The sequence below is a fragment of the Oryza sativa genome, chromosome 10 (assembly GCF_034140825.1).
Source record: "Oryza sativa Japonica Group chromosome 10, ASM3414082v1".
NCBI classification, from domain to species: domain Eukaryota; kingdom Viridiplantae; phylum Streptophyta; class Magnoliopsida; order Poales; family Poaceae; genus Oryza; species Oryza sativa.
The window spans coordinates 20,387,069-20,404,903 of NC_089044.1; the positions used below are offsets into that span (position 1 = coordinate 20,387,069).

General features: G+C 43.1%; 1 protein-coding gene and 1 long non-coding RNA gene across 3 annotated transcripts; both read left to right on the forward strand.

Moving 5' to 3' along the window:
- Nucleotides 1-3,792: 3,792 nt before the first annotated feature.
- LOC136353581 (uncharacterized) lies at nucleotides 3,793-6,673 on the forward strand. Its single transcript, XR_010736885.1, has 2 exons — nucleotides 3,793-4,229; nucleotides 4,322-6,673. It is a non-coding gene; the product is annotated as an uncharacterized lncRNA (long non-coding RNA).
- Nucleotides 6,674-7,656: 983 nt separating this feature from the next.
- LOC4349095 (uncharacterized) lies at nucleotides 7,657-17,486 on the forward strand. 2 transcript variants are annotated; one of them, XM_015758900.3, is made up of 13 exons: nucleotides 7,657-8,290; nucleotides 8,397-8,476; nucleotides 9,114-9,301; nucleotides 10,087-10,993; nucleotides 11,081-11,208; nucleotides 12,336-12,395; nucleotides 12,488-12,538; nucleotides 12,648-12,718; nucleotides 13,529-13,683; nucleotides 13,787-13,948; nucleotides 14,030-15,799; nucleotides 15,873-16,027; nucleotides 16,144-17,486. In XM_015758900.3, the coding sequence occupies exons 1-13, from the start codon at nucleotides 7,788-7,790 to the stop codon at nucleotides 17,170-17,172; spliced, it is 5,259 nt and encodes a 1,752-aa protein (XP_015614386.1). In that variant the 5' UTR covers nucleotides 7,657-7,787; the 3' UTR covers nucleotides 17,173-17,486. The 2 variants fall into 2 exon arrangements, with proteins under 2 accessions (XP_015614386.1, XP_015614387.1); XM_015758901.3 differs by having other exon boundaries at nucleotides 13,529-13,674.
- Nucleotides 17,487-17,835: the final 349 nt, after the last annotated feature.

The window sequence follows — 17,835 nt, forward strand, 5'->3', positions numbered from 1 at the left end:
GCGAACGAATTTATAAAGCCTAATTAATCTGTCATTAGCAAATGTTTACTGTAGAGGCATATTATCAAAGCATGACGCAATTAGGCTTAAAAGATTCGTCTCACAATTTACACGTAAACTGTGTAATTGGTTTTTTTTCATATTTAATACTTCATATATGTGAAAAGTTTTTTTTTAACTAAACAGGGCCAGTTAGACACTCTTTTTTCACTGTTCAGTTAACTAGTGCTAGTACCTTTTGGTTTGGTGCAGCCTCCTGTGTTCTGTCGTGCTGCGGATGGAGCTGGACTCCTGTCTCTCCAGTGCGGCTGGACCTGGAGCTGGACGGCTCCTCGTCTCATCGCTGTCCCATGGCGCGTCGGCGCCTTTTACCGGGGGCGTGACGCCGTGACGGGCAAGCGAGCGAGCTGCAGACACCACCACACGCGTACCAGCCCAGGCCACGCGTCACGGGCTCTCGTCACTGCGTGGCGGTGGGGCGTCAGCCTCACTCGCGGCGTCTTCGTCTTCCGTCCTTGTCAAGCAGTCCCAACTCATAACACTATACATGATTTCTATAAATTTTACTAGACACTACTCTTCTAATGCAAACACCACTATTCCATACTTTAATTTAATGCTACTTATCTCACATAATGTCTTGGATATTGTGTGAAAACCATGTCTACATAAGACATGGTTTCCTTCTCTTTCCTCATTTATTCACTTGCCACATCATTTTTTTTCCTAGGTGGTAACTTATTTAATGCCATGACACTATCTTAGTCGTTGGGTTGGGAATGTCCTTATATACTATTGTTTTAATTTATACGATGTAGAGTATAATTGTACTCTTTCATGGAGTAGTATGGACGTGTTTGGGAGAGATTAAAATTCAGAGACCTAGATGGTTGATAGCCAGCTTCTGAGAATCTGAAAAAGTTATGTTTATAGCTTCTGGCTTGTAATTTATTTTCTAGATTCTACAAGTACAGTTTCTCAGAATCTGTATCAAAAGTTGTACTGTTTAGGGAGCTTCTGATTCTGCGAAAAGCTGCAGCAGCTAGAAGGTCCCTCAAACAGGCCCTATATATATATAGTCTCATGTCTGTATCTCTCGTGTAAGTAAGGGCTTGTAGTTACTCCCTCCATTTTAGGTTATAAGACGTTTTGATTTTGGTCAAAGTCAAATTTTATCTATAAACTTAGTTAAGTTTGAAACAAAATGACTTATAATATGAAACGGGGGACTAATTCTTTTTTTCAAAATATAAGACCGAAACGCCGAAACTTTTATCATATGAAATCCGATCACTGTCATCAAGTAGTCACAATATTACTTGGGAGTATTGGAATCAAAATTGTTGTATTTAAAACACAATATTTCAAATAAGCTGTCATGGTCAGAGAAAGTGACTTTGCAAAAGAACATGATGAATGCCGAACAAAGAGCGTCAGTGAAAGTTTACTCGTTAACAGAGACACGGCAGGGCCCAATGCAAATCGCTTCATGCGGTTGGAGAATACGAACAACTCACTGTGTTGGTCGCACATGTTACACGTGCTGTGCTGCCCATTTTCTAGTCCTTATCACCAGCTCTTGAGTTCGCAGGGGCTGTTTGGTTCTTAACTAACATTGCCATAACTCATTTTAGGCAATGTTAGACAAGTGTGACTTGCCACACTTTTTGTGGGCTACAAATTGTAAGCCACATGTGTGGCAAAGTTAGGCAAAGGATTGAGTCTATGACATGTGGGGTAGAACGGTAAGAAAGTGTGGCTTGCCATAACTATGGCAATGAACCAAACACAAGGCTAAGGAGGTGTGGCAGCCTAAGGTGTGGTGTGGCAAGTTGAAGCATTGAACCAAACAGCCCCATAGACTCGCAGAACTTGTTTACTTTATTGTCAAAAATGACTTATCAAACTGAAATAATACCAAAGACGGTCATGCCATTTTAAAAGAGTGGAGAATATTAGAGAATGACATAATATCAAATAAATAGAATGGGTGAGGCTTCAAACTCAGGTCGTCTAACCCACCACCTTAGGGCAGTCTCAACCCTCCACCTAGGATGGTGTCTATGGCATTAACTATATTGCCATGTAGGACTTTTAGCTTATGTTGCACTATATTAATTAAGAGAGAGAGTGGAGAGAGGAAGAAACTTGGTCTCATGCAAGACACAGTTTCAACACGAGAACCTATGCACTAGACACTATGAAGTTTTGCATTGGGAGATAATAGTGTCTTCATAATAGATGAAGAATAAATATGATTGGTAGAGAAGAGAGATGATGTATTTATTAATGATCACTTTAAGAAAACATGGGTTGTAGAATGTAGTTTTTATTGTGATGTCTTATTGATATGGCACCATAGACACTGCTTATGGACACTATGGGTTGGGACTGTCCTTATAGAGCTAGCCGAAAGACCCATGGACGTTTCTCGGTCATGCCATTTTAAACAATTCAATTCTTTGCTAAAATTGATAAATATATGGTACCATTTATTTTGTTACCAAATATACAAGAAACATCATATTTAATATATCCTACCAAAACCGTGCATGCTAGTCTACAGGAATGCATACATATGGGTACACTGGATATGAGGGAAGAATGCATATATGTGGGTACACTAGGCATGAGGGAGCTCACCAGGAAGCAGCCCGAGGCAGAGAAGCTCCAAGCGTCTCCGGTGATGGTGAGTGGCATGCCGGCATCAGAGGTGACAATGACACCAAGGACATTCCAATCTGGTACATGCACACCAAAAACATCGAATGCAGGAGGTGGAATATCCCCTAAGGTTGTCACTGCTGCAGGTAATTGACATCCACCGATTGCGGAGGATTTGGCGCCGGTAGCATTTGACCGGAGTTAAAAAAAGGCGCTGCCGATCTCCTTGATCGGTCCACGGTTGAAGGAGTTTCATGAGACGTTTCCTTCCTAGATGCTAGGTGAATCTCCTGGCGAAGTGACTTGATCAGGGATAGTGTGAGGTCGTTGGAACGTTGGCACGATACCATAGCTACGCTCTACACCGTGCTAGCGTCACATGATCAGGGATAGTGTGAGGTTGTTGGAACGTTGGCACGATACCATAGCTACGCTCTACACCGCGCTAGCGACGAGGTCATGTTCCTGGGACTTGGCAAGAAAAAAAAGAGAGGGTTAGTGCAGCTAGGCAGGATAGACGGCACTGGTAACGGTATGATTTATATCCCGCCTAGCCTACTCGAGCTCACCGAACACTGCCATTGTCTTCCTAGGCGGCTGGATGCCTGAAATAGTGTGAGTGTGAGAATGACATGAGTGGAAGGAGCAACGACAATTTTACAATAGTAATGTAGCGAAATCCACTTTTTAAAGGTATTTTAACGAAACCTGTTTTTGAGGACGACATAATATCAATCTCCTCGTCACCGAGCCACCCGCAGAAAACTCAAGAAGGGCAGCGGATCCTCGGCCACCACCACGTACTCTCTTCATAAAAAAAAACTTAGCCTTACAATAGAACAAATCTGGATAAAAAAAGACCCTTTCTAGTATAATGAATTTGAACAATGTCCAGTTTCATTGTATAAAAATATCACCTCTAAATAGGTTAAGTTTTTTCTTTTTTTTACGGAGAGAGTATTCCACGACTAGAGGTGGCCAAATGGGCCGGGCCAAACGGGCGGCCCGGGGCACGGCCGAACCTGTAGCAGGCACGGCCCGGCACGGCCTGCTACAGTAACGGGCCGTGCCGGCACGGCACGAGTAGCCGTGCCGTGCTTGGGCCGCTGGCCGAGCCCGCGGGCCGGCACGGCACGGCACGGCTACTGTAGCGGGCCGGCACGGCACGGCCCGCGGCACGGCACGGCACGGCACGCCGGCGGCCCGTCAGGCGCGGACAGGGCGGGCGGCGGTCGAATGGGAAGGCGCCACGTGGCACTAACGGCTATTTGACCGTTCAAATTTGAAAATAACCGTTGGGAGGCTAAAAAATTCATAAAAATTTCGAAAAAATTCCAAAAAATCTCAAATTTCGCCCTATAAATAGGGCATGAACCCCAGCCATTTCTCCTCATCCCACACTCCTCATCTTGTGCTCTCAAGTGTTTTAAGTGCTCTCTTTGTTCTCAAGTGTGCATTTTTTTTGATTTTGACAAAATTTGCTCAAATTTTGTCAAAAATCAAAATTAGTTTCGTAGTTCAACAGTTTGATCGCAGAGGTTTGAAGAGCTCGCAGTTGGAAAGATGTAAGTAATATTCAAATTTGTGTATTATTTGTATTGTGTTTGTGAATTCAATAAATATTCGAAAATTTGTTTATGTCGGTTTAAATTTTCAGAATGGATCCGAACTTTCCATACCAGTCGCCGTCGTTCACCTTGGGTGATTTCGACCCCAACTACATGTCGGGGTTTGACGGTACCTCCGGATCGGCTCCAACTCCACCATCTGTGGAGGAGGTACCGGTTCATACGGCTGTCGTTGAGGAGGTACCGGTTCAGGCGGAGACAGCTTCGGAAGGATTTTCCGGAACCGCGAGCGGAAGTGTTTCGACACACACCGGCTCGAAGAGATCGAGAACCTCCGGTGTGTGGCAAAGCTTCGACGAGATAAAGGAAACATGCCCCGACGGAAGGGAGGTATCGAAAGCCCGTTGTAGAATATGTAGGCAAATTTTATCTGCTCGTTCTTCTGGTGGTACAGGTCACCTCAAGCGCCATGCGGAGTCGTGTGCCAAGAAGCAAGGAATACAACTCCGGCAGCAGCAACTTATGGTAAACCCAGACGGTACGGTACACAGTTGGGAGTACGATCCCATGGTTGCTCGGGAATCTCTTGTCCGGTTAATCGCCAGGCAAGATTTACCCCTGAACTTTGGGGAGTCCCCTGCTTTTGAACATTACATTCAGCAATCTCATAACCCTAGGTTTAAAGCTGTGAGTAGGCAAACATCAACTAGAGATTTAGAGAATGTTTATCACAAGGAAGCAACTGCACTTAAGGAACTGTTTAGTACATGTACTTTCTCTGTTAGTGTTACTTCAGATATATGGAGTAGTAGAGCTAGAGAGGATTATCTTAGCGTAGTTGTTCATTTTGTTGATGATGATTGGCAATTACAAAAGAGAGTTTTAGGGCTTAGGTTAATAGATGTCTCACATACAGGAGAAAACATAGCTGAAAGAATTAGGGAAGTAATTAATGAATTTAATCTTGCTGATAAAATATTTGCTGTCACCCTAGATAATGCATCTGCTAATTCTAGGGCTATTGAAATATTGCAACCTTTATTTTGTGTGTATGCTCAATCTTTTCTACTCCATCAGCGTTGTGCATGTCATATAATTAATTTGATTGTTAAGACTGGCATGAAGAGGGTAGGTGACCACATCAATGCTGTTCGTCAAGCAATCGCGTGGTTAACTGCTTCTAACCCGCGGATTGCTGCATGGAAGAGGTTTTGCAATGCGGCCGGTGTGAAAGCTCGTAAGTTTGCCACCGATGCAGAGCATCGGTGGAATGCAACGTATTTAATGTTAAAAGTTGTTTTACCTTATAGTAGTTTACTTTTTGATTTTGTTCAGTCACGTGGTGGCCCAAGAAACAGTGACGGGTCTTCAGTACTGAACGAGCATGTTTGGGCAATTGTCCAAAAATTTTACCAATTTCTAGAAACTTTTTATGATTGTACTCTAACTTTGTCACAAGTTTATTATCCAACTGCTAATATAATTTTGCACAACCTTCTTGAAATTGCTACTTTATTTAAAGAATACGAAAATGATGACGTTCTAACTGAACCTGTCTTTCACATGAAACAAAAATATTTGAAATATTGGAAAAATATACCTATGTTGTATGCTCTTGCTTTTGTTTTAGATCCTAGGTGTAAATTAAGGGGATTGTCTGCTATTTTATCACTTGTTGGAGATACTATAGGTGTAGATTATAGTTCTTTTTATACTGAGGTTAGACGTAAATTATATGAGGTTTTTGGAAGATATGAAGTAAAGTTTCAGGAAGTTCGCCAGCAGAGACCCCCTCCTATCCCCACTACAGGTAAGAAGAAGATACAGTGGGGTAGGATTTGGGGTGGATCGTCTTCAAGTTCAATCCAAGGTGGTGGCAGTTCGTCGGCTACAAGTGGAGACGCCTCTTCGCATGTTGTGGCCGAAGAGTTGTCCGGTTATTTGGACAGCGACGCCATCCACCACGAAGCACAAGATTTCAACGTCCTCGGGTGGTGGAATGACCACAAGATAACATATCCTGTGCTTTCAAAACTAGCACGGGATGTGTTGACGGTGCCCGTGTCGACGGTGTCCTCCGAATCGGCCTTCAGTCTATGCGGCCGAATCATCGAAGACCGGAGGACGACTCTGCGCAGCGACCACGTCGAAATGCTACTAAGCGTTAAAGACTGGGAGCTTGCTCGACAACATGCCCAATACACTGCGGACAACCAAGAATTGGCCGCCCAGTTCGAGCAACTCTACCTGGATCCAGACCAACCCCAGTAGAATTTTGTTAGAAGTAGTTCTGACCTTTGAGCTGTACTCTTTTCTTTGTCATGGTTTTCTCATTTTCCCCTATGAGTTTTTACATGACAAAGTTTTTAACGAGGCAGCATGTATCATTGTATCCTGTAATGATATAAACATCAATAAAGGTCATTACTATTTTTAACAAATTCTTTTGCAATATTTTCGCAAGTGTGGATTTATCTTTAAATTATTTCAAAAATAATGAATCACAATCTATATTTTTAAATTTTTCAACACAACAAAAAAATACCATTTTTTCTTTTTTTTAACATTAGCAAATCATTACTTTTTTAAAAAACTTTTATTTCCATTTTTTAAATACCATTTTTTCATTTTTTAACATTAGTAAATCATTACTTTTTTTTTAAACATTTTATTTCCATTTTTAATTTTTTTTCCTTATACATTTCCTTTGCTTTTTTTTATAAAAAAAACACTGTGCACTGCAGGCTGGCGGGCTGGCGGCCTGCCTTCACGGGCCGCCGTGCCCCGAACGGCCCGTGGGCCGCGGGCGTGCCGTGCCGGCACGGGCACGGCCCGGCCATCCACGGGCCGTGCTTGGGCCGGCGGCTCGGCACGTGGGCCGGCACGGCACGGCCCGTTTCATCAGCCGTGCCTAACGGGCCGTGCCGAAACGGGCCGTGCCGGAACCGTGCCCGTGCCGGGCCGGGCCGTGCCGCCCGTTTGGACACCTATATCCACGACCCGTCCATCGCGCCGTGAGCCCAATAACTGCATCCAGCCGAGCCAGCCAACCACGCCATCAAACCCCCCACCCCAATCGCCGAGCAGCGCGGGGAGCCGGGGAAAATTGAAGCACCAAAACAACCGAGACACACTCACACAAAAAGAAAAAAGAAAATAAAAAGAAAGAAAAAACCGGGGACCACGACCCCAAAAGCGCTGCCACCCACCACCGGCCGCGGCCACTCTTTCCCCTCCTCCGATCCGTCGCTTCGCCCGTTCGCCGGGGCCACGCGCGCGCACCGGAGGAGGAGGAGGCCGTGACTTGAGTGAGGTTTTCTCCTCTCTTTTTTTTACCGCGGCGAGTTGTTACTGTTTCACCGCGCCTCCCTCCCCTCCTCCCCCGCCTTTTCCATTTCGAGCTCGCCTCCCTCCCGTCCCCTCCGTGCTTGCTTCCTCCCCTCCCCCACCTCACCCACCTGCCCGTGGAGGCGGTGCGCGAGAGAGAGAGAGGGAGTTAGGGTTAGGGTTTTGGGTTGTCGAGTGGGTGGGTGGGGTGAGGGGAGTGGTCCATCCATGGACGGGGGGACGGGGCCGGGGGCGGAGCTGCTCTCGCCGGGGGAAGCCGAGTGGCCGCCCGAGCTCCGCCTCCCGCCTCCGCCGCCGCCGCATCCTCCTCCTCCTCCCCCGCTCGAGCCGGCTCCGCCATCCACTCCCCAGCTCCGCGGCGAGGCGTCCCCGCCCCCGCCTCCGCCTCCGCCCGTGGGACCACCCGGCGCGGCGGTGGTGGCCGCCGCCGCGAGGAAGGAGGCGTCCGCGTCCGCCGAGGGGTTTGATGACTCGCACTTCCTCGGATCGATCATGGGGGCGCCCGCGCACCAGCACCAGCACCAGCACCAGCAGCCGCCTGCCGTGGGGCCGCCGGTGGTGGTGAAGAGGAAGAGAGGGAGGCCGCCGAAGAACAGGGATGGAGCGGCGCCGCCTCCGCCGCCCAAGCCGGTGAAGAAGAGGGAGGACGACGAGGACGTGGTGTGCTTCATCTGCTTCGACGGGGGCAATCTCGTGGTCTGCGATAAAAAGTGCGTGTGCGCGGTTGGCGCTTGCATTTCTGCTTATAGTACCGTAGCTTCAATTTCGTCTGCTCGTAAAAAGCTGAACCAAATGTCTTCCATTTTGGGGCTGTAGGGGTTGCACAAAAGTCTATCATCCTGCTTGCATCAAGCGCGACGAATCATTCTTTCGATCTCGGGCGAAATGGACATGTGGTAAGCTCTCCTGTTGGACTTCTGCTTCTTTGTACTTAACATCTAGTGATTACTGCTGTGCACACCGAGGGCGCGTTCTAAAATGCGTTTTGAAACTGATGATTAACCGCACGCAAAATGACAAATGTGATTAGCATATGATTAATTGAGTACTGTTAATTATTAATAACTAGAAAAATGGGTTTATTTGATTTTTTAAAGCAACTTCTGTATAGAATCTTTACGCATGAAACACACCGTTTAACAGTTTGAAAAGCATACTAACGGAAATCGAGGAATTAATAAAACCGAAATGGAGTTTAGAATGTGCCGAGTAGGACTAGGATTAGTGTCATATCTTATTTGACGTACAATTATAGTTGACGTAATGGTGGCCATAACTGCTGTTAAAAAAGGCATCTTTTGTGGATACTAGATATATAAGTGCATTTGGTATGATTGCCTTCCCTTCTTTGCAATGCTATGAATTTTATGTACTTGAATTTAATGAGCAGATTAGGTCATTCTTTTTGCCATTTTACCATCTGGAAAGTACATCCGTGGTAAAATTTATTGGGTATTTGCATGTCCTGACTGGTCCGCTAACAAACCAATAGTTCAATACGACTTATCCTGTTCTTGATGTCATGTTTTTCAGGTTGGCACCTATGCAGCACCTGTGAAAAGGCAGTACAGTACATGTGCTATACTTGTACATACTCCCTCTGCAAAGGTTGCATCAAACAAAAGCCAGTCAAATTCTTTGGTGTCAGAGGGAATAAGGGCTTCTGTGATACCTGCTATAGCACTATACTGTTGATAGAATCCAAAGATGATCGTGCCAAGGTAACCTGCTGCTAATCCTTATATTCCCTCTGTGTTTCTTGAATTATATGACCATCTATATGCAAATATGTCTATAGAGTTGTGCAAATATCCATTTTCTCAGTCCTTTGGACAGCATAATGCTCATTTTTAACATTTGGTTCAACTAGGCACCTTCTTTTCAAGTTCATTTGATATTGAAAATCATGATTAATTAAGGTCATAGATATTTCTCTGAGTAGTTTGAGAAGTAATAACTGCAGAACCCAAAGTCATGGAATACATGAAATTTGCTATATCTCTATTTTGTTGATCCAATATATTGGCACAATGTTTTGTGAGTTGCAGGCTTGTAACTATCAGCTTTTGTAATGTAAAGTTGGTGGCTTTTGCTGGGTCAATTTATCCATTCCGTTGTCTATTGCCTTTAGGTTGTTGCGATGTGTGGCTTTGATTTGGTTTATGTTGCAGTGCAGAACTGTACTTTTAGCTCAAGTGCATCTGTAACTAGGAAATATTGGCGTAATCTTCATGACTTCATGTAATCTTACCAACATAGTTCTATCCTCACACATCTTGTATGAACTAGGCAACCTAAAACAAGTAGCAATACACTTTTACCTTGAAGTTCTAAATGATTTTAGGCTTATATTTACTTGGTAAAAATAAATAAAGAGGACTTGCTGAAACAAACATACAAGCTAAACTTCTCTTCTACTTTAGTTGCACAAATATTAGAAATCTCCATTTTGTTGATAAGATACTCAGACATTTTGTATGACTTGCTATTGATATGTGCCTTCTAGGCTAAGGTGGACTTCGATGATAAAAATAATTGGGAATATCTCTTCAAGTTGTATTGGTTGGATCTTAAAGGGAAACACTCTCTAACATTGGAAGAACTTGTCAATGCCAAAAGCTGTTGGACTGTTCGTAGCACTTCCGCTAGGAGAGAAAAGGAAGATTCATCCAATGACCTCTATGATGCAAATTTTGACCTTGATGCCAGTTCTGATGGCGCCTCAAGAAAACGAAGACGGAATAGTTTTTCAGGGAAAAGGGGACGGAAACGCCAAAACAATGGTGCTGAAAGCTTACCTAAGAGAGTGCAAAATGAAGGAATGACTTTTATAGGTGACACACAATGGGCATCATCAGAGCTCTTGGAATTCATTGGGCACATGAGAAATGGTGATATTTCTTATATTTCCCAATTTGATGTTCAGATTCTTCTGCTTGAGTATGTAAAGCAAAAAAATCTTCGTGATCCTCGCAGAAAAAGTCAAATTATTTGTGATGCGAGGCTTGCCAATTTGTTTAGGAAACCACATGTTGGCCACTTTGAGATGTTAAAGCTTTTGGAAATGCATTTTCATGCGAAGGAGACGGTAAATGGTGATGGCCAAAAAGGCATTGACTCAGATTCAGCTCAAATAGACAGTGGAGGATATAGTGATATGCCAAGTAAATTATGCTCTGATAAGAGGAGGAAGATTCATAAGAAGATTGAGAGAGAATCACCAGCTAATCTAGAGGATTATGCAGCGATTGACATGCACAATATCAATTTGATTTACTTGCGCCGCAGCTTGCTAGAGGATCTTATTGATGATAATGGCACGTTCTCTGACAAAATTACTGGTGCTTTCGTGAGGATAAGGACTCCTTGTGTTGGCCAAAAGCAAGATATTTACCGCCTGGTGAAAGTTCTTGGTGAGATTTTTTTTACTATACTGACGGGAGCTACTAATTTCCATGAAACCAGAGTTTGAAGTTCTTGGTGTTTGATTTTGTCTACAGGTACACATAAAGTAGCAGAACGGTACAGCGTCGGTAAGAAGACAACTGATCATGCGCTTGAGATATTAAATTTAGATAAAAAGGAGGTTATCACGATGGATACAATCTCAAATCAAGATTTCACAGAGGTAAATAATTCATATGTTTGGCACCTTCTGTATGCTACTCCCTCCATCCGAAAGTGTTTAGCATATTTCATTTCTTGGTTTTTCCAAATGAGATGGTCATATTTGTAGTCTTCATGTGCTAAATTAAATTGTTGACCGGAACCCAAGTAGACATCTTAATACTATTTGTTGCATGCATGCATATAGTTCCTTGGTTTTGTCACATGGGGGATGGGTTTATTCCTCCTTGGTCTTGGTGATAAAAAGAAATATGTCTTGCACTTTTGGATGGAGGGAGTAATTAAGACAGTATACTTTCAACCACAAATTAATACCGAGACAAATATACAATATGATCTTATGCATAGCTTTCACTCAATTGTCAATAGTTTTAAACTTTTAGGTTATGAATATGTGAATTAAATATTCACTTAGCTGGCTCAAGCATCACAAATGACTAGAGTTTGGTGTTGATTGTCAGTAGTAACTTTATTAAATTTGTTAAACATAGATGTGCAAAATCTGAATGTTATAAACACTTTGTAGTCATTGCCCGTGTCGTGTGGATATACATTGCTTTGCTTGGATCTAAAGTATACCAACAACATGCTGAATATCATTGAAGCACATATGGATATCGTGCAACCATGGCTTGGCTGGCTGTGGGTATTCATTTGCCGTGTGACTGTGTGAGGTGTCTGGTTTAGTTCCCATCATAATGTTCAAAGCAGAGTTAATTTTTACTGAACTTCTAGAACGGTTCAACTTATCTGTGGGAGGGTGATTTGGAGGAGGTGGTGATGGAAGACAGACCATCACTCAGAACTTTTGTTATATGAAGTTGTAAAGACAGGCAACTTGATCATATTCTTTACAATATAGTGCATTAGTGCTATTGCTCGGCCACTTAATATTTTTTTGACCTGGACTCGACCCCTCAATGTTTATTCTCGTTTACTGGACTTATGATGCAATATCGTGTTTTCGTTACCTGATAATTCAGAATCATCGAGATTTATGTCTAGTTTTTTTTTAAAAAAATATTTTACTAACCTCTAAAGTAATAAAGTGCAAATTTGCTGCGGTTCATTGTTCTATGGTACTACAATTCTTCCATTTATATGATCTGTCTGCATGTATTTCTGTAGGAGGAATGCAAACGCTTACGCCAGAGCATGAAGTGTGGTTTGATTACCCGACTAAAAGTGGTACTGTTGATCAAGATTCATTATACGGTGATTGATCTCATCACTACGTTCAAGTTACATAGATCTGACATATCTCCTTTGTCTTGATTCAGGGAGACATCCATGAGAAAGCCAAAATATTCCAACTGCTGCGAGTTAATGATGTACGTACTGTATTACTTGAGAAAAGCTCGCTAAGTGCTGACTTGCTTTATTTCAGAATATTGCTTTCGTAACTTATTTTCTATTTTTCTTTGTTAAATCCACCTACAGTGGTTAGAAAATGAAAAGCAGAGACTGAGCCATCTACGTGATCGTGCTAGTGAAACTGGGCGCAGAAAACAATATCCTTTTAACTTAGTATGTCGCGTCGCTGTTCCATTATTTATTTCTGCCATATGTTTTACAAATATTGTAGTTTGGTTCTCCAATGTTAGATCAAAGATTTGCATGCCTATGGTCATCATAGATTAATCTATGAAGCGTTCAATTCATACCATCATTGCGAAATTATTATTTGCATGAGGATACATTTCTTCATGCATACTTTACTAATGGAGTATGTGTGAGTAAAGATAGTGCAATTGCATGGCCTAAAACTATACATTTCTCTATTCAAGTTTAAGCAAAACCCTGTTGAGGAACATGTTTCATGGGTTTGCTAAGGTACCTTGATTTTGACTAAACTTTTGTAACATTTTTTTGTTTTGACTTTACTGCAATTTCATCGGTCTTGCACAATCATAATAGCCAAGTTAACTACAATTATTATGCATAGCTAGCAATCTTTTGTCATCCTCCTTAAATGCTGTGAAATTAACTCTCTGCTAGAAAAAAGATTTGGCATTTTAGAACTTAGAAGTTGGAAGGCAGCTTTCATGAGCTATCATCCATTGGTTTCCAGATGATGTGTCCATGCTGAGTTGCTGACATAAATCCAACTCTTTATGTTCTGGCTTTCTTTTCTCTTTAATTTATTTTCTCTGGAGAAATATTGTGATCAGTGGCCGTTCTTTGTTTCAAGTAAAACTTCTTCCATAACATTTAAAGTCTTAAGTGTATGGTTTTCTGTTCAAATAGTGATTGGCATCAAGTCATCACGATTCACCTGCTGTCATTTGTTGATCATTTTATGATCCTTGACTATACCCTACGCTTAGGGAGTGTGTAGAGAAGTTGCAACTTCTGGGCACTCCTGAAGAAAGAGCACGCATCATTAATGAAGATCCAGAAGTACATGTTGACCCATGTATGTCTCCTGATTATGAATCTGCTGAAGAATTGGATGTTAAGAAAGCTGGTATTTCATGTCTCTGAACTCTCTCTAACTCCCTATTCTGCTATTGTATACTGATGTGCTCTGCTTATAAACGTTGATCTTTTTGCAACTTTCTTGTTGACTTTGTACGCAGTTGATTCGACAAGTAGGAATGGATCAGACCTGTTATTTCTTGGAAGAAAAGGAATCGAAACAAACTCTCTGCAGAATCATAGACAAAATTGTTCTGCCACTAGTCATCACACGACTACAAGTCCACCTACTGAGGGTATGACTCATGGACAAGGAGAAGAAGGTAACATTAATTTGCTTTTAAGAAATGGATGCGATATTCTTGAACCTAGCATTGATTTGAACAATATTGCATGTGAAACAGCATCGTTTGCATCGTCAGAAATTGTATCAGGTGACATGGAACCAGAAAAAGTATGGCACTACAAGGATCCTTCAGGAAGTGTTCAGGGCCCATTCACACTTTTACAGCTGTCCAAGTGGGCAGCTTATTTCCCACGTGACCTGAGAATATGGCTAACATTTGAGAGTGAACAAAACTCACTGCTTTTGACTGAAGTTCTCTCGAAACAACAAAAAGATTTCATTCAGCCTTCTCCCAAAGTTGACAATAATAGGTCAACATGGGAAGGCGTTGGGCAAGATAGAGTTGACTCAAGTTTGACTGGAAATAACTCTTCCTCTCCTATTGGTTATAATGTGATCTACTCTTCTCGGTTGCCTAGCCCATCTGCTGACTATTGTGCATCAGCTAGAGAAGGCCCAAACCTTCCGAGTGGAACCTTGCCATTCATGACAAGCCAGAAAACACAAAAGGATCCTCAGATGTTGCATGGCCAGGCACAGCATCAGGGTGATTATTCATGTACCATCCCGTCATCTGTGGTTTCATATAGACCAGCTGGTTCTCATGATGAGTGGCCCCCTCGAGGCAACATTGGTGAATGGAACAATAGTCAGGATAGTGGTGGTATGTGGAGCCCAACCACACCTCACATGAGTCGGAGCAATTTGGAGCATCAGCCTGACAGGTGTATTACGAAGAAGCAATTGCAGAATGATTCCAAACGTAATACGCTAGCAGGATCTGCAGAAAATCTAAATTCCCAAATGGATTTTGGTTCACAGAAAGTACACATTCCTACTCCACAACAACCTGAGAGAGATCTTGCCACTTCTGTTGGTACTTCAAGGCAATTTGAGTTTAAAACTTGTCATCAGGAAGGCTCTCACTGGAGTTCAACAGCAGACTCCATTACTCATGATGGGCTTCAATTATCTCTTGCTTCAGCAAAGCCTGAGAGCTGCTCTGCAGTAAATCCTATTAGAGATGGAGATTCCAGTTCAGCTTCTCGTGTGCCTAATCAATCAGGAGCTCATGTCTATAGCCCACCACACCCAGCTACAACTAATTTAAGCAAGAGTGAGGAGACTATGAATCAGTGTAAATCGTGTGAGCCTGAAGCATCAAATAAATCACGCAAGCCTGATGCATCACATGCTCCAGTTAATCAACATCCTAAGCCTGAAAGTGATCCATTGTTACCTGATACTCAAGATTTTGAGCGCACGCATCCTAGCCCAAGTACTGAACATGACACAAAGGAGCCATTGAAGGATCAATCGAGGTCAACATCAGTAGCACCTGAAGGGTCGGGTACAATGGCACATGGACAGTCTTCCATAGCTTTTATATCAGAAGCATCTGGCCCACTTTCTAGTAAAATTGTTGGCTTGCAACCACCCAAGGATACATCATTTCTTGTCGAAAAAGATATAAAAGATGGAGGTTCCATTACACAAACAGAGCAACAAAAAGAAGAGAGTACAGCATTTAAGAAAGAGAACGTAGCTGTTGATCCTATCTCTGACAGTGAAGCAATAGTATCTGGTGTGTTGGAATCTTTGACAGAGACATATAATCTGCATGAAGAAACCGCTTTGGAAAATTTCACGCCAACATCTGCCGAGGAAGAACAACCGCAATGCTCTACCCCTATTGCATTATCTCCTTGGGATGAAACAAGTGACTATCAAGGTGAAGCTGTTGATTCTGCTCTATGGGGTGTCCAAGATGACCAAAACAATGAAATGTGGTCATTGTCTTCACCAACACCTACTCTCCAACCTTCAGGTTAATGGAAATACCTTTTTTTAATCACTTTATTTGTTTGCTTGATAATATTTAATCTTGAGATATTCTACAGGTATTGGAGCTGATACCAAAGGTGCTTCCTGTGCTATAGAAGAGGTGATAGTAGCCCAAGGAAATAGTGGTGTTGTTGAACCGTCACCAGCACTGGAGAAGAAAAGGATTGAAAAAGTACCAAGTGCTTCCATAGATCGTGGAGTACCAGAGCAGGTAATGCTAACTTAAATATTTAAATACTAGGCAAAATTCATCAGCATTATGCAAAGAGAATCCTAGCAACATGATGTACCCAAGTTTTAACAGCAGTTTTATTTTGACTTGTTTAGGTAAAACCAAAATCAGATGCTGCATTATCTCCAGAAGAGAGCAGAAAACCTTCAGGTTTGCAACTATCAAGCACATATCTACAAGGGAGCACAAAATCTTCAGGTTTGCCACCGTCAGGCACATCTCTAGATGGGGGCATAGAACCTTCAGGTTTGCTACCTTCAGGAACTTCTTTGGAGTGGGGTACAAAAATTTCAGGTGTGCAATCCTCGGCCTCATCTCTAGAGGGGAGCAAAAAGGCTTTTGTTAGGCAACCATCAGGCTCTTCACTAGAGGGAAACACAAAAGCGTCAGGTAGGCAGCCGTCAGGTTCATCTATAGAGGGGAGTAAGAAACCTTCTGATAGGCAGCCATCAGGTGCATCTCAAGAGGGGAATACAAAGCCTTCAGGCTGGCAACAATCTGTGTCGTCTCTTGAAGGTGGCACGAAACCTTCAGGCTGGAAACCTTCAATTTCTATAGACACGAATACAAAAGCTTCAGGTTGGCTGCGATCGAGCTCATCTCCTGATGTGGGCAGAAAAGCTTCAGCATGGCAATCATCAGGTTCTTCGCCTGTTGCAGGGAGCTCAAAAGCATCAGGTTGGCAGCCATCACCTCGCGAGAGCTCGAAATCTAAGCCTAATTCCACATGGGGTGCCGGCCAAAGCCGCAACTCGTCTTCGCACCAATCAACAACACCAACAGCTAAATACTCATCAGAAACCCCAAGGAGACAAGGAAACAACAACACAAATTCTGCTGGCTGGGGAGACTCTCTCGGAAACAAGAGCTGGCATTCACCCTCAGGCAATGCGAGCAGCCGAGGCAGCCATTCTAGCCACCACCATGACCGGCACAATCAGAGCAGCGAACCATGGCGTGGTGGCTCAAATCATTCCAGGAGATCAGATCATCGTCAAGAACATGGCAACGGTGGCTCGTCGAGATCATCGTCGTCGAGGGGGCAATCTCAAAGGGGGATCTGTAGATACTACGAGAATGGCTACTGCAGGAAGGGCACTTCCTGCCAGTTCCTCCACCGTTGAAAACGCCCTCACATTTTTGTACAGCCCTAAATGATTTCTCACTCACTCCGTAGTCAGCACAGAAGTGACCTTTATTTAACCTTCTCGGCACCACTCAGCTGTTAGTAAGTATATACATATCCATCAGCACAGGAGTATGATTAAGTTAGCATTTTATGCTTGGAAAAACAGCCACTGATGTACGGCCACGACTGTAGATCCTTCTCTTTAGGTGAATGATGCATTTTGATTGATCCTGTTAGGTTTAGTGGAATTATGAGTTCACCCGCTTTAAATCTCCCTTGATCGCGTATGCAAGAAGCAAAATTTTGATATGTTTGCACTGTGTTGTCTCGTCTCCAGAATTTGTAATTCAGGCAGCTTGTTTACCTGGGTTACTAGAAATCGGAAGCTGCCGGGCTAGCAGAGGATACCGCAGGTATTGCCCTCGCCGACGGCTCGCCGGAGCAATCCTGGCGTCGCCGACATGGGCAGCTCCAGGAACGAAACGATTGTGTTACTGTGGGTTGGAACTAATCCTCCACGCAATGCAACGTAAAGCGAAATAATGGATTGGTATATAATTAATTATATGTTAGTAAAAAAGCTTTTGTTTTAAAAAACATACTTCCTCCGTTCCGTTTTATATTTTATATTGTAAATCGTTTCTTTCTTTCTGCTCAA

Bases quoted from the DNA above. Each gene is read 5' to 3' on its own strand.
- LOC4349095 (XM_015758900.3), top strand. From the start codon at position 7,788: ATGGACGGGGGGACGGGGCCGGGGGCGGAGCTGCTCTCGCCGGGGGAA. The intron at 12,396-12,487 runs GTACTGTTGATC...GTCTTGATTCAG, and splicing joins TGATTACCCGACTAAAAGTG to GGAGACATCCATGAGAAAGC. The intron at 13,949-14,029 runs GTAACATTAATT...CATGTGAAACAG, and splicing joins TCATGGACAAGGAGAAGAAG to CATCGTTTGCATCGTCAGAA.